Below are 16,238 nucleotides of genomic sequence, written 5' to 3' on the forward strand. Positions count from 1 at the left end.
CCTGAGGTAATCCAGAGTGTGTCTTGGTATCGTCCATCAGAGCATAGATGTACCTGCCCAGGATACAGGTAGCATTCGTTGACTTAAGGGCCATGCTGCATGAAGAGAACGCCTTTTTAGCAGATTGGTCCATTCTCTTGGATTCCCTGTCCGCAGGAACCCCTGGAAAAGATCCTGGAGCAGAGCGGGAGGAGCATGAAGCCTGTACCACCAAACTCTCTGGAGTCGGATGTCTGGACAAGAACGCTGGATCTCCAGGAGCCATCCGATACCTCCTCGCAACAGACCTATTTACTGCTGTAGAAGTCACAGGCTTCTTCCACACCTCCATTCTAGGGTCTATGAGCACCTCATCTCTGCACTGCTGAAGAAGGGTGCATAACCTCCGTAAGAATGTTAGTCTTTACATCAGCAGCTGGAAGAGGAAGGTCAAGAAAATCTGCCGCCTTCCTGACCACCGAATGGAAAGAGGCAGCCTCTTCGGTGTACTCCCCCGGAGATGCCAAGTCCCACTCTGGGGAAGTGTCCAAACCATTAGCAGTGTCCAAGCCCTGCAGGTCTCCCAGGGGCTCCACAATCTCACCCTCTTCCAAGAGCTGCTTCTCATACTCCTGCTCCTCAAGCAGCCTCAAGCAGCCTGAGAGCCAATCTCCTGGAGCAGAGCCTGGTTTCTATCTTTGGCGCTGATGGCCCTCGGATTCATCTGACGCCGGATCCATCGGCGCCGTAGGCTTCTTCAATGTCGATGGAAGTTGAGGCGAACTCATCGGCGCCGGGGCAGCAGATGTCGTCGGCGTCACAGGCCTTCTAGGCGACGCCACTGGTACCGAACCAGCACTTCCTGTTGGAAGGAAAGGCAAGAAGGCCGTCGGCCTGTACGGAGCCGGAACACCCACATCATACGCCAAAGGACCCGAAGGTCCTGAGTGACCACCTCCGGGAGCCATGGTGGCGAAGATGTTAAACATCGCATTAAGAAATGTGGCAGGGTCTGTGCCTTGCGCCGGATATCCCTGCGGAGCCGGCGCCTGAGGCGATGCCGGCATCGGTTTGGGCATCTCCGTCTGCGCTGGTGAGACCGCCCGATCCTGGTGAGGATCGACTTCGAAGACCGACAGCGGAGACGTCGGAGAAGTAGGAGTCGTCCGAGGCAGAGGTGTTACAGTCGGACTCACTTCCCATGTCATTCGGCATCGAGCTGACAGCGACCTTGAGCGAGACCAGTCCTTACTTGATCGGCATCGTAAATCATGCTAGCGCCTGGAGTCTCGATGACGCCTTTGCGATTTTGACGACCTGGAAGAAGACCTACGACGATGATGTCTCTCTTTCTTCGATCTTTCCAAGAATAACTTGGCCTCCAGCTCCTTGAGAGCCTTCGGATTAATGCGCTGGCATGAACCGCACGCTTTGACCTCATGGTCAGAGCTCAGACACCACAAACAATTTTCGTGTGGGTCTGTGACCGACATTCGCCCACTGCACTCCCTACAGGGTTTAAAACCCGACTTCCGTGGCTGAGACATTGTAACCCACGAAGTGAAACAGTAGCTCCCAGGTAGCCTCGAAGAAAAAAACGTTACTCAAAGGCACGGAAAAAAGGGAACTGACATCTGCACGTCAACAAGGACCTCTTATTGGCTGGATGACGTCATACGCGGCGCATGGGAGTCGGGCAATTATGACGTCATCGTCGACGTGCAGAGCTAGAAGAAAATTTCCGTCGGATGCTGGCGCATGGGGAAAATTCTTTAGGTGAGGAATCCACAGGTAGTTGTATCCATCAGAAATTATTTTCTGTAATCCAATGTTCCAGTTCTCTAAGCAGGACCCTTGCATAGGCGTTGCCGTTCACATCCAATAGAGCTATTATCCTATAATTTCCCGGAAGAGTGGAAACTCCCTTTTTAAAACCTGGATGAAATATTGAGCCTTTCCAGGCTCCTGGAATGTCTGACTGATGTAGGCAGTTGTTGAAAATGGTCAAGGGGGCAGCCCAGAAGTCTTGATCGTCCTTAAATATGCTCCGGGGTAGGCCGTTTGGGCCCGGGGCTCCATCCTGCCTAATACTGCTTAGGACCATTTTAATCAATTTGGCTGTGACCGTTAATGTAGTATTTTTTAGGCCATCGAGCTTCAATTGCCTCCCCATGGTGCCCTGAGTTTCAGTGCGTCCTGGCTCCACATAAAGGGAGCCCACGTGTTTTTCACAGACACTGGCTGCTATTGAGTTAGCCTTACTTGCTAGCCTGTGCTCTAGTGTGTTTATGTAATCCCAAAACTTTCTACTTTTGTTAGGGGGCAACAAAGCTTGTAGGTGGATCCATCGTTCCTCAATCTCCTTCTACTTCAGTTACCATACCTTTCCCTTGAGATCTTTCCTCGCCTGTCTCCTGAGAATTTCTACTGCAGAGGATTTATTCCATCTGTATCTTTTTTCTAGCTGCCTGCACTTTCGCGCAATTTCAAATGATGTGGTGTGCTGCAGTGGTGTAAGGTCAATGTGTGTTTGGTGCAAGAGGCAGGCATTGCAATGAAGCATAGTTTGTTTTAGTGATAGAGGAAGTGATGAGTTTGGGGGAGGAAAGATTTTCACCAGTGTGTGTATAAGGCCATAGTAAGAGGGAGAAGCATCAATAGTGTGTGTTTTCAGTAATGAGTGGTCTAAGATTGGTTGGGAGCAGAGGGTCTCCTGCTATTGGAGAGCAAAATTTAGGTTATAAACCCCAAATAGAGGGTCAAGGCTTCAAATAGGTGAATGGCCATAGCAATGTTCTCATAAAACGAGTCAATGACACAAGGTTGTTGGTAGAAAGGTAGGGCATTTTATTAGAAAGGGGCAATGATACAGGTGGAATGCTTTTGAAAGGATGAAAGAGGAGCAGTTTAAATCAACTTTAAGTGACTGTGTTTTGTTGATCATGATGCCAGCTACTCCACCTTTGTAATCACGTGAAGCAAAGTGAATCATTGGCCAAAACAAAATGGACTACAGACTTTACTTTTTATTCTGTTACACGATGTTGTGTGATGATTTGCTTAAAGCATTTTCATTGACACACTTGTGGTTTTAACGAGAATTGTACTTGATGTTTAATTTTGTGGAGATAGTTAATTAAAACCATTCTTGGAAAATGAAACTGAAACATAAATAAAATACATTTGAATTGCTGTACCTTTGTGGTTACATCTTTGTGTATGAGTGAAAGAGTCGTAGTTGGTGTGCCAAGAGATGGAGACCTTAAATCCATGTCTCAGTAGTAACTGAAGTTTAAAGGTTGTCTATGGGTATCAAAAACATCAGTAATGAAGGATGCTGTACTGAATAAAGACCTTGTATTCTGCAATAGAGAGATAAAGTGTGATCCCTGGGGTAAAACATGATGTAGTCTAAGGTTTGTTTGGTGGATACAGCAAGCAATGTCTGCAATTTTTCATGAGACACCTAATGCTTGGTGGAAGTTTGTAGAGGTGCTTATGTAGCATATGGTCCGTGAGGTGCTGAAATAGGCCCAGTGCTTGATGAACTCTGAGATAGATCAGCAGAATGGATGATATTGATGATAATATCACACGGAAAGCTGCAGGTTGAACAGAGCAGTTGTGTACTTTGTTACTTAATGGGGTCAATTTGTTGAACAAATCAATTGGTGTGGATATTAAAATCACATTAGGACCAAATATGTGTCAATTTCAAATGTGTGGGTTTGTAGTGTGGCCAAAGCAGGAAGTATTTTAGTAGTCTGCAAGATAAGCACAGAAGCGATCTTATCATGCCATATGTTGCTGCACCTGGGCGTACAGATGAATACAGAGGAGTGAAAATGAGGATGTTCATGTTATAAGGCTTGATATTTCTGATTTGGATGGTGTGGGTGGCAAGTATTACCTAAGTAGTACGTATTTTAACATCATATTTAATACACAATTGCAGCTTTTATTGTGTAGTGGTGCCTATGCCTGGAATAGAGTGAAGGATATTAAAAAAAAAAACATAACTATGCAGTGACTATTCCTTCCATCCCTGTGGAGAGATTTGGGGCCAGATGTAGTTAGAATCTGGATTGCGACTCGCAAATTGCGAGTCAGAACGACTCGCAATTTGCAAGTCACAATCCAGAATGTAGGATGGTGTCCCTGACACCATCTGCGACTCGCAAGGGGGTCGCAAAGGCCCACCTCATTAATATTAATGAGGTGGGTGGCAATTTGCGAGCCCCTTGCGAGTGCGGCACTCACAGGGATGGTGGCCTGCTGGAGACAGCAGACCACCATGTCTGTGACTGCTTTTACATAAAGCAGGTTTTTTTTTTGTAATGCAGCCCGTTTTTCTTAAAGGAAAACGAGATGCATTACAAAACTAAAAAATGAAACGTTTTAGTTTCATTTTTTCAGAGCAGGCAGCAGTGGTGCTTAGGACCACTGCCTGCTCTGAAGAAATGTTTTTTATGCCATTCACAAAGGGGAAGGGGTCCCATAGGGACCCCTTCCCTTTTGCGAATGGGTTACCACCAGTGTGACACTGGTGGTAACTCCGATTGCTTTGCAACCGCGTTCGCAGTCACAAAACAATACATCATCACGCTGTGACTCGCAATTAGGAAGGGGAACACCCCTTCCTAATTGCGACTCGCAGTCCCGTTTTGCGAGTCGATAACCAGGTTACTGACTCGCAAAACGGGGATTGGGCATCGCGATGTGCTTTTTGCACGTCGCAAACAGCGAAATTCGCTGTTTGCGACGTGCAAAAAGGTTTGTACATCTGGCCCTTGGTTCTGGTTCTGGTACCAGGGAGTATACCTGCACTTTGGTGTGGCTGTAAATATTCAATAAAAATAAACATGCCAACACATTAGCTCTGCAGTATTGACACATGTCATGTTTGAAGTTATTTGCTAGTTAGTCTTCACGAAATCGAATCTCTTTGTTTAAATCCCTGTGATGTCAATATGTGCAGATGGCTATTATGATTAACGGCATGGAGAGACACTGAAAAAAACCTAATTTCTGTATTTTTATTTTTAAAGATTAATACAGATATGCACTGCTAATTTGAGCTGGTTGTTACACACAGGATATACCAGTATTCTTCTTTTTTTGGGGGACAGGGACTTATTTTTCATCAACAGACGGACGAAGATCAAGAGAGAGAAATGCAGCGAAGTTGTATAGAATGAGAAGAGAGAACTAGGAAAACTGTGACAAATGGATAATTATGGGGTAAAAATAACTGCAAGAGTGAGATGAAGGTGCAGAGAGCGCGGGGTGGTGGATGAAAGATGCACAAAGTGGGCTCAACACTAATCGGCTTTGGAGTTAGGCAACCCTTAGAATAAACTGTGGGCACCGGCACTTACTGTTTCATAAATCAGGCACTGTAGAGAGGTAAACAGATTGTTTCCTGTCTGTGACAAATTATAAAAATCAATAAAAAATTTAAAACTGGTAGCCTTAATTAAGCTACAATGTTTTATAAAGTGTTCACATCAGTTCTTACTTCGTAAATAAAAACGTGCTGGTGCCCAAAGCTCTCCTCTGAAACAAGCAGCTGCTGCATCTAAATGTGAGAGCACAGAATACTGAGGCAGTGTAATCCTGAAGCCATCTCGGGTCTCTTCACTCCATTTACAGCCACTCCCTGCCCCTTCAGCTCACTCTTGCAGCTTTCTGTTTTCTCCCTTTGTGCCACTTTTTCATTTTTCTGTTCCTCCGTCTTTCTCATATGTGCCTTTTGCTCTAAATAAATGCTTGAGGCAGGAAAAATAAGTGTCAGTGCCCCGCACCGGAAACCACGAGCTCAAATTAAGCACTGGTTCACATGCTGAAAAGGCTTCATGGTATGGCGCTAGTGAGAGGGGGTAAAACATCTCATAAATTGCTATTTAGGAAACAACCATGCTGTCAATTAATTTCAAACAAGTCTTTACATGCAGAACGCTGCAGACTACTTGGAGTGTACACAAAGTCAAAATGAAGGACAAGTGTGATGTACAGTTAAATTGACTTTCAAGGTGAGATAAAATGTAGTTGTGCCACAATAAGCCAGCGCATCTGAGCAGTATCTGACAGATATGAAGGTGATTGACTATTGACTATTGACAATCCAAAGTACATTTTGTAAGAATGTGTGTTTAAAGTACCTGACAATACAATGAATACATGTACGAGAGGTGAAGAAACGGTCATTGAGGAGTGGTCATTCATTTTTCAGAGACTTTAAAACCAGTTCCTATCATAGGCTGCATTGATTCATCTTGCCACACTTCCCATGACAACGATTGCTTAGACTCAGAGGAATGGTGGAGTTAGGGTGACCAGACCTTGGGCACTAAAAACAGGGACATGTTGCAAAAACAAAAGAAGGACTATATTTTTACATCAACTGATCATCGCAGAATGACAGCTCTCATCAACATCGGAATGCAGAAGAAGCACTAAGACAATAAATAAAATGTAGCTTTTCACAACCAGCATCATGCCTGTTAATTAAATTACTTACTTAAAACAAATTAAATCTAGCCCTGCTCTGGAACACCTAAAAAAGTGCCTCTCACTATTTTCAGTTGACCCCCTCTAAAAACCGGAACATAAGCCAAATTTGCTCAAATTTGCTCAAATTTGCTGGGACTGCTGGTGGAAAACCGGGACTGTCCCGGCGAATCCAGGATGGCTGGTCACCCTAGCTGGAGTAAATGATGACACAGTGCCTATCACGTTGTACGTCTTGTTAATCCAGAACTTGAAAAAATGAAGGCCTAGATCCATAGAGGGAACCTCACTGCTGGTAGTGCAGAAAATTACAACGCTACACTAAGGGCCTCATTACGACCTTGGCGGATGGGTTCCTCCGTCACAAACATGACGGACATCCCGCCCTCCATTTTACAAGTTCCATAGGATATAACAGAACTTGTAGTATAGCAGGAGGGATACCCCTCACGCTTGTGATGGAGTATCCCATCTGCAAAGGCCGTAATTAGGCCCTTAGCCTTATTCACTCAGACTCACAAGGGTCTCGGTAAAGCGTAAACAAACGATTCGATTTGCCTGGAATATTATGCTTGCATTAGAAAAGTGTGATGGTTATTTTTTAACAAATGTCTTCTCTCTGTGTCCCAATCATAAAACAAATGCACAGGTGTGAGAGGAAAAGTGCACTGATTCGGCACATCCAGTCCAAAAACTCGTCATCTTCTAAATCTTGACCTGTAAGAGAAAGATTATAACTAAATACCCAAAGATGGCACTCACTGTACATAATATTGGAGCTGTACAACTTTGATTCGTCTAGCTTTAAGATGTCTTTGTGGAACTTCTTCAGGTTTTCCTCCATGTACCAACTCTTGTTTTCGTCAAAGACTGCAAACACTAGGTGTTGTTCCAGGTCTGCCTTTTTCTGAAAAACAAATTATGTTTGCAGATTAATTATTAGCCCATAACATTCTCGCCAAACACAATGCAAGTATGATATGGTCTGAAACGTGAACAATGTATTCATTTAAGATTAGAAAGTATAACTAATGTTATTCTCCTGTTGTGCAGCGTTTAGTGCAGGTGAAACATGAATTACCATCTGCACATCGCACAGCTCCTGCAGTTGCGGTTTTCGCTGAGCAGCGAGGGAGGCACTGACAAGTATACTGGAGAGGGCTGCGAGTGCGTCCGAGGCGAGGTTGGGTTTTCCCTGAGGGGAAACCGGCTGTAAAACGGGAGCACAAGGTTGGGTGTCATCAGATAGGCGCCCATATGTATGGTTTCTCCTCCCAACTTCAAAGGAACCCTATGCATACCTGACTGAGCAGTGGTAAAAGTGCCACTTAGTTAAGGGGCACAGGTCACCCTGCAGTGCAGTCACACTCTGCTTTGACGTGCAACTGGTGCAAGTGGAATCCCACCGTATCCACCATACTTTACTCTGTATCACAGTACCTGGAATACTTACGAGACATAGAATTAATCAAGTTGTTCCGTTCCCTCACTTTCAACAAAATTGATTTGACATTCATCTCCCGTAGCCAGGCACAAGAAGTGGTGAACTACACAGCACTCACATCTACGCCCTGGGTACACGTGGGCCACAAAATTGCGACCTCTGTTCAAATCCCTATTTGCACAGGGAGCAAACTTACTCGCTGCGTGAATTTTATTGCTTTTCTAATTTCTCGGAGTGATGCAGTCAGCAACATCTGTTAGACTTCAGCGGGTAAAAACTGCTGCAATTTGAAGGCGGGGAAAATACACAGTAAATACCAGGACATGTCGACTTTTATGCATAAAGTACTAAGATCCGCACACTTTACCCCATTTTGAAGGGCGAAACTCAGGGTAGGTGATAATTATCACACCCATAAAATCCAAACCCAAGGGTACCATATTTTATCGGGTGTAATAATTATCGACCTCATAATCAGGATCTTAAGCTATTGTACAACTTTATATGAAAGATGTCCCACAAAATAAATCACCAGGCTTCTAATAGTGCAGAAAACTGCAACACACCTAGAAGGGAGAACTAACAAATTTAGTCACAGCTCCTATGATAGGAAAATATTTGGCTGGTTCCCAGTGACCGCCAGTGTGGGCTTTGAAACACTTTGGTCCTTATTTACAGTTGCAAAGAGCGAAACATTCGGCCAGGTTGGAGGATATCTCACCACATTTAGAGCACCGTTGACATCATAGCACTCTTAATATGGCAGGTGGGCCACCCACCACTTCTTAGCAGCAGTCCTGCATCCACCCAACTCTAAATAAAGCTCTTTGTTTGGTCTATATTTGGGCTTTTGGAGACATTCCAAATAATCTAATTCAATTTATTTAAATCTACTCGCTAGCTATGCTTGAACTATCTTCTAAGTAGAACTATCTAATGTCCCCTAAATACTTGTTTAGAAATTACCAATAATGTTATCCTTTCAGCTGGACTATTGCTCTCTGTTAAACCCAATCTCACTTTGCCTTTCACAAAGTCTTAAAGAACATCCTTGAGTGCAAGCATCTGATTGTCCACTATATGACAAGCGAACAGAATTGACTTAACAAGTTGTTTTGGGGTTTGGCAGATGGTGGCCATGTGCCTAAAACGGATTGATGTCCCAACCATGCCATAAAGTTTGGCAGATGAGACATCTCTCAAAAAATGGCACATTTGCCCATTTTTGTGGATGTCCCTGATCTGTCAAACCTTAAATCAACACCTTAGTTTCCTAACATTCGATGTAAGTGTCTGCTCAAGCATGTCATATAGAATGTTGCTCCTCTGGTCCACAAACCCAAAGGAAAATCTATATTTAGATTTTGAAAAGCAATTCATCTTATAAGACTAACAAAGACACAGTGCAATAATAAAGTAATAAACACAAGGTTTTACCACAACACAGAGTACATCCATAGCATACTAAGCATATTATAGTTCTTTTTAGGTAGCAGCCAACCAGACCATGCAAATATCTAGGTGTGCGAAAGACATCTTGCGGCTTTTCAGACAGCTGACCTGGGAATGCATTCTGCTCGCTGCTTGCCATTGGCTCTCTGGTTTGTAACTCACGCATTCTTGCTTTTCATTTGCTGGGTGAGTGGCTCCAGGTTCACTTCCTCCTTCCCATGCCAAAACCCTATTTACAGTATGCTTCCGAGAGCGCACTTTCTGTAAACAGGCCTGCAAATCTTGTTCTTATCTCCTTACATTTGCTGTGCATTCAAAGACAGAGGTAAGATATCAAGCTGTGTCTTTCAGAAAGTTTGTGGCTTCAAAGTGAGAGCATTTATAGGAAAGAGGAATGCAGAGCCCACTGGTGCCCCTCCTATGCTTCTTTTACGAGGCTGCAACATATCTCTTTTTAGAACATCATTTAGCATGCTAAGTAAGTTGCCCAGAATCACAGAATGTTGCAGCAGCGACGCCGTCCCTGCTTGTTGGCCTTGCATCGCCACCTACCACCCCCTGAGCAGTTGACTTAGCTCTCCCAAGTACTTTTTTCGGATTTTTCATTGCAGACGACATTGAAGTCCTGTGGGCGAACCCGGACAGGGAGAAGGCCATACCACATGGTGGTGGTCAGGCTCCTGCTGCTCGCTGTCTTCATCTTCATCAAGTGGAAGGTGAGTACTAATGTTATCTAAGCACCCTACATAAAAAAATATCAATCTGTTTTATAAATCGTTTCCTATCACACTTCAACCATTTCCAAGCACTATAAACATCAATGGAAAATATTAGATAATATATTTGTCCTCAGCTACGCTTTCAGTGCATAGCACTGTCATGAACTCTCTCTGCTCCCTCTTTACTTTCAACCTCACTTATTTTGCTCAGACTCCTGTATTGCATATAATTTTCGTCTTCCCAGTTCTAGCACAGCTTCCCATTCACCAACTTCTTTCTCCATCTTTACATCACCTTCCCCCATTAACTCCAACCCTCTCCTTATGAATATATACTTTCATTTTTTTCTCAGCCTTCCCTTTTGTGAACACGAATATACAATGTCCGCATAAGCCAGTTTGGCAGTAGGCATAATATCTGCATCCAGCAAGATTACAAATAATTACTAGTGTTCTGGCAATGATATAGTATTATACCTTATGAAAGCGAGAGTTCCCTTTGTCGTCCAGTCATCTAAGCCACAGAACATTTATTAAAGAATTTCTATTTTATCTTATCCTTGAAATATGAAGAGAAGTTGACAATACTTCAAGATGTAATATTAATTATATATCAGAATATAAAATTCCCTAGTTATCATGAAGGAAAGTTTCAATTTTATTAAGGACACGGAGGCAAGGATTATGCGTACCTTTTGCTTTAATTTCCACTCAGCAGCCTTAATAAACAACATTTACAAGTCAAAACTACAAAGCCCAAAAGTCTTTGCTGCAGTGAAAAAGAAAACAACCATTGAGATATGGTCCCATAAATGTAGCCATCCAGGACCACCCTTCCTCTTTCTGCAAGCGTGCTGCCTGATCTCGGTGCCTTTCAAAAATCTTGTTTTTGATCCGATAATGAGAAATGAAAACTAACAAAAAAAACAGATGTAAACCAAGTCTGAAACTCATAACCACAGAGACAAAAAAGGTATTGAGCTGTACTGTCAAGAAAAATAAAACATTGTGTCATCCATTGCATACAGTAACACCATAGAACATTAAACAATGTATACTAATGCTCACGGTGAACTGCCAAACAGTCAGGAGGGCAAACGCATAGAGAAACATTTTTTGGGAGGGAGAATCCTCACCTCCGTGTCCTTAATAGAATTAAAACCTTCCTTCATGATAACTAGGAAATTTTACATCCTATGTCAGGACTGGAGGCTCGGATTATGCTAGCTTAAAGCTGATTGACAACCAGAGAAGCCATGCTGGGAACTGGTTTGAAGTAGAAAGTTTTAAAGGTCGATTGTGACAACCAATCAGCTGCTCTGAGGATGACTTCTAACTTACCTCCCAGAGAAAAGGCTTTCGAAGCCATGGCATCCCTCGTAGAATGAGCCCCAAAAGAGGACATATGAATCACAGATTCTTGGAAGACCCATCAAACCAAACGGGCAATGGTAGAAGACGACACTGGTTTAAAGGGTTTCTTGAGAGAGATAAACAATTGAGCTATCCCAGCTGGGCGATACTCTTCGGTCATGGTCTTATATGCTCTCAAACAATGCACCACACATAACTTAGGATGGTCAGGAAAGGAGGGATAATGGACCACTCTGGTGTTGGATTTGGTTTGCCTTGAGATTGTGAAGGAAACTCCTTCCAGAGTGAACATACATGTCGTGATATCCAAAGCCCGAATACCTGACACTCTTTTGCAAGAGATTAAACACAATAACACAGCCAATTTACCAGAAATTTCTTTATGAGAGAGGTTCTGTTTGTCTTACCAAGACTGGAGAGTTTGCAGCACCACATTAATGTCCCAGAGTATACAGTATTGCGGCTCCGGTGAAACTGGTAACCGAATGCCTCTGAGGAGGCGACACACCAAAGGGTGTTCCCCTATTGGTACATCATGAAGAGGAAAGTGCCCACAGAAATAGAGGATCTGCATGTGTTTATAATAGAATATGCCAACCCTTTGTCTGCTAAGTCAGACAGGAAATTGACCACCTGAACTACATTTGCCCCCACAGGACCCAAATTCAGTCACAAACACCAGCGTAATCATGTACGACAGGCAGAACCATATTGCTGAATTGTAGAGTGAGCCCAGGCTCGTGTAATAAGGGAGGCAGCGATTTCCGAAAGGCCTGGGACCTCTCAGCGAACCCACACCATCAAAGGGAGGTTGCCTGAATCAGTGGGTGTGACTTGCTGTGTTGGTCCCCTCAGCATCTGAGGGGCCTGGGGAAGTCAGATTGGAGAAGCCATAGAAAGTTCCAGAAGAACTGGAAACCAGGCTTGAGGTCTCCAGAGTGGTATTACCAGGATCACCTTTGCTTTCTGCTGCTTGACCAAGGTCAGCAGTCTGGTTATCACTGAGAAAGGTGGAAAAGCATAACCTAAAAACTGGGATCACTCCTGAAGAAAGGCACTGGTCACCTCCGCCAGAGAGCCAGTCGCCACCTGAAAAATCGAGATAGTTGATGGTTGAGGTGAGAAGCAAACAGATTCACTTGACAAAGGCCCCACTGGGTCAGGATCTGCTGAAAAAGGTCAGGATCCAACTGCCACTTGCTGTATTCTCTTAGATGATGGGATTGCCAATCTGCCATCTGATTCAGACTCTCAGTAAGATAATCTTCCATCACTGACAGGTTGTGTTGAAAATAATAAGTCCAGAAATCCTTTGTCAAGTCTGCCGGGAACATTGGATCGTGTGCCCCCAGACGGTTGATATACCTCACCGCTGAGACGTTGTCCATCTACAAAAGGATGGAGCACAACCCTCTGTTGGCATCTAGGCTCTGAATAGCAAAAGGGCCTGGCAGGAGCTCCAAGCAGTTGATATGGAGAGATTGTTCTTTTTTTGTCCTCCTATGGTAATATCTCCACAGCGAGCGCCCCATCTCTGCCAACTGACATCGGACTCTATAATAAGATCCAGGGCGGCCCCGAAAATGCCTCTGCCATTCCAGGCGTGCATGTTATCGAGCCACTAATGGAGCTCGGTGCAAGCCTCGGGACATAGGGAGATCTCCTGGGCCTCGTCTGAGATGTAGAGCCTTCAGGCACTCGAGTGCCCATTAGTGTAGGGGCCCGGGAAATATCACCTGAATGGAGAACAATAGGAGGCCCACCATCATGGCAAGGAGGTGTAAAGAGATTTTCACTCTTTCCAGCGTTCTTCTCGTCTCCATGCGAATCAACACCATTTTCTTCTGGGGAAGACGAAGGGATTGTTGTATCGTGTCTATCTTGAACCCCAGAAAGAGCTTTCATTGGGGGGTGAACTCTGACTTTTGACATTTCAAGATGAAACCCAGGTCTTGTAGGATGGTTTTGGTCACATCCAGTTGTTGAAGGAAGGTCTCCCTGTTCTGGTGCATTAGAAGATTATTGTCTAAATAGACAATGAGTCTGACTCCCCTGGCCTGCAGCCATTCTATAACCAGTCTCATCATCTTGGTGAAACACCAAGATGCTGAGGACAGTCCGAAAGGAAGGCATGAGAATTCGTAAACCTGACCGCCCCATATGAACTGAAGGGATTGTCTGTGAGGCGGGGAAAATGGGCAGGGTAAAATAGGCACCCTTTAGGTCGGGTCTCACTAACCTGGCGTTGGGTAGAAGGATGTCTCTGAGGAGGTGAATACCCTCTATTTTGAAATGTCGATATACCACCCACTTGTTGAAAGACTTGAGACTGATGATAGGTCGGATGCCTTTGTCCTTTTACTCAACTAGAAAAATGTTGCTCACGAACACTCTTGGTTGGCGTGTCGAGCGGGCAATTGCCCCTTTCCTGAGGAGCTCAGCCACCTTTTGCTCCCCCACCTGTGAGTCTTCTCTTGAAAACATCATCAGTTGTAGGAAAACCTGTTGGATTAGGGTCCCGTACAGTTCTATGTGGAAGCCTTGAATGGTTTGGAGGACCCAAGCATCCCCTGTGGTGGATGACCACTTTTGGGTGAACCCCTGTAGTCTCCCCCCTACCACATAAGGTAAAAAAGAGGTATAACTTACCAGAGAAGCCTCCCGGGGCATTGGTTGCACCACATAATTGTACTCTTCCGCCACGTCCTCTGGCAATTCCTTGTGAGGGGTAGAAACCTCCAAAGCATTTCTGATCGTGCCACTGCATGGATCTCTTTGTTTGTGGCCTTTGGCGGTTTGTGAGGGAACAGCCAGAGGAGTGCCACCTACCTCTTTAGGCCCTCGGCAAAAATGTGTTGATTGAAAACCTTTTTAATAGATTGCTGTGCCTTATTCAGAGAGGAGGAGGTATTAACGAAGTGGGTAAGTTCCTTAATAAAGGGATCCCCAAAGAGACCCCCTTTTGTGTCAGGACCCGCTTCCGTAGAGGCTAGTTCACCCAATCGGAGTTCATTTTTAATTAACAGAGAGTGTCTCCTCTCCGTAGAGAGGGTGCTGTTTGCATTGCCCAGCAAACGCAAGGCATGCTGGGCCCACCTGGAAAGGACTGTGGGGTCGATGAGGTTACCCAACTCAATGGCTTCTTCTGTCATATTCAGGATCTTTTTAAGAGGTCCCAAAATGTTCAGGGCCTTCTCCTGCCAAGCCCTCCAGGACCGATCAATACCTTTTTTTTTCGGTCTTTAATGAACTTGGCGATAAAGGTCGCCATTTTGGAATCAGGCCCTCATTACAACCCTGGCGGTCGGTGATAAAGCGGCAGTAAATACCGCCAACAGGCCGGCAGTAAAAAAAATGGAATTATGACCACGGTGGAAACCGCCAACACAGACAGCCACTTTAACACACCGACCGCAACTGCGGTAGCAACAAGCACTGCAGCGGTAACCGCCAACAGCCAGGCAGAAGACAATGTACTGCAAACCCTATTACAACAAGCCAATCCGCCAGCTTTTCCGGGGCAGTACCAACGCCATCAAAAGCACGGCAGAAACCGTACACAAAAGGGAAACAACTCACCTCTAGACACTCAAGGAAGAACCACAACGCCATGGAGCCCAAACTACAGGTGTTACCCATGCTGGTATACCTCCTCCTACACCAGGAATGCGAACGGCAGCCAAGACAACCACGGTGAGTACAGCACCTAGCACACAAGGGAGGGTGGGAGGAAAAAGAGAGTAACACACACAAACGCAACACGCAACACCCCCACCCTCACCCCCAACACCATACACACAAACAGATGCAACAACACTACATATCCACCCCATACCCATCAGGAATAACGCAAGTGAGTAAAGTAAGTGTAATAATATAAATTTCGAGAAATACGTCCTCAAAGCACAAAACAGAATCTACAATATATACAAATGGAGGGACACTGCTGAGTCCAAAATGTCTGTGGTCCACAGGGACATATCACATAGGCCAAGGCCCCACTTGACTCCTGCCTCAATACGGAGAGAACACTGCTGGGGCATCAGGTCAAAAATACACAGGCACCTCAGGGGGAAGGAAGAGGGGAAGGGGGGGCACCTCAGCCGGAAGAGGGTACAACACCACGGGTCCTGGAGGGGGCTACATGCCCTCTGTGATGTCCTGGGGAGTGCAAGGCCACAGTCTCTCAAGTGGGTTGTTTGCCCACTGCTTGGTCCTGGGGAGTGCAAAGCCACAGTCTCCCAAGTGGGTGGTTTGCCCACAGCTTGGTCCTGGGAAGTGCAAAGCCACAGTCTCTCTAGTGGGTGGTTTGCCCACTGCTTGGTCCTGGGGAGTGCAAAACCACAGTCTCTCAAGTGGGTGGTTTGCTCACTGATTGGTCCTTGGGAGTGCAAAGGCACAGTCTCTCAAGTGGGTGGTTTGCCCACTGTTTGGTCCTGGGGAGTGCAAAGCCACAGTCTCTCACGTGGGTGGTTTGCCCACTGCTTGGTCCTGGGAGTGCAAGGCCCCAGTCTCTCTAGTGGATGCCTTCTTCCAGTGGTTCTGGAGGGGCCTTATGCCCAGTGTGCTTCATCCTGGCAAGGAAGGGGTGAGTGGATGCCTTCTTCCACTGGTGCTGGAGGGGGCCTTGTGCCCAGTGTGCTTCATCCTGGCAAGGAGGGGGTGAGTGGATGCCTTCTTCCACTGGTTATGCAGGAGGCCTGGTGCCCAGTGTGCCTCATCCAGGCAAGCAGGGGGTGAGTGGATGCCTTCTTCCACTG

General features: G+C 45.3%; 1 protein-coding gene across 1 annotated transcript in view; it reads right to left on the reverse strand.

Annotated features, from left to right (window-relative positions):
• The window catches only part of F5 (coagulation factor V), a 728,300-nt gene that overhangs the window by 417,350 nt on the left and 294,712 nt on the right, over window positions 1-16,238 (reverse strand). Inside the window, exon 11 of the mRNA XM_069204171.1 lies at window positions 7,252-7,396. Within this exon, the coding sequence (XP_069060272.1) occupies window positions 7,252-7,396 (145 nt within the window). The remainder of the gene's footprint in view (window positions 1-7,251; window positions 7,397-16,238) is intronic.

The sequence above is a fragment of the Pleurodeles waltl genome, chromosome 8, assembly GCF_031143425.1.
Source record: "Pleurodeles waltl isolate 20211129_DDA chromosome 8, aPleWal1.hap1.20221129, whole genome shotgun sequence".
Lineage (NCBI taxonomy): Eukaryota > Metazoa > Chordata > Amphibia > Caudata > Salamandridae > Pleurodeles > Pleurodeles waltl.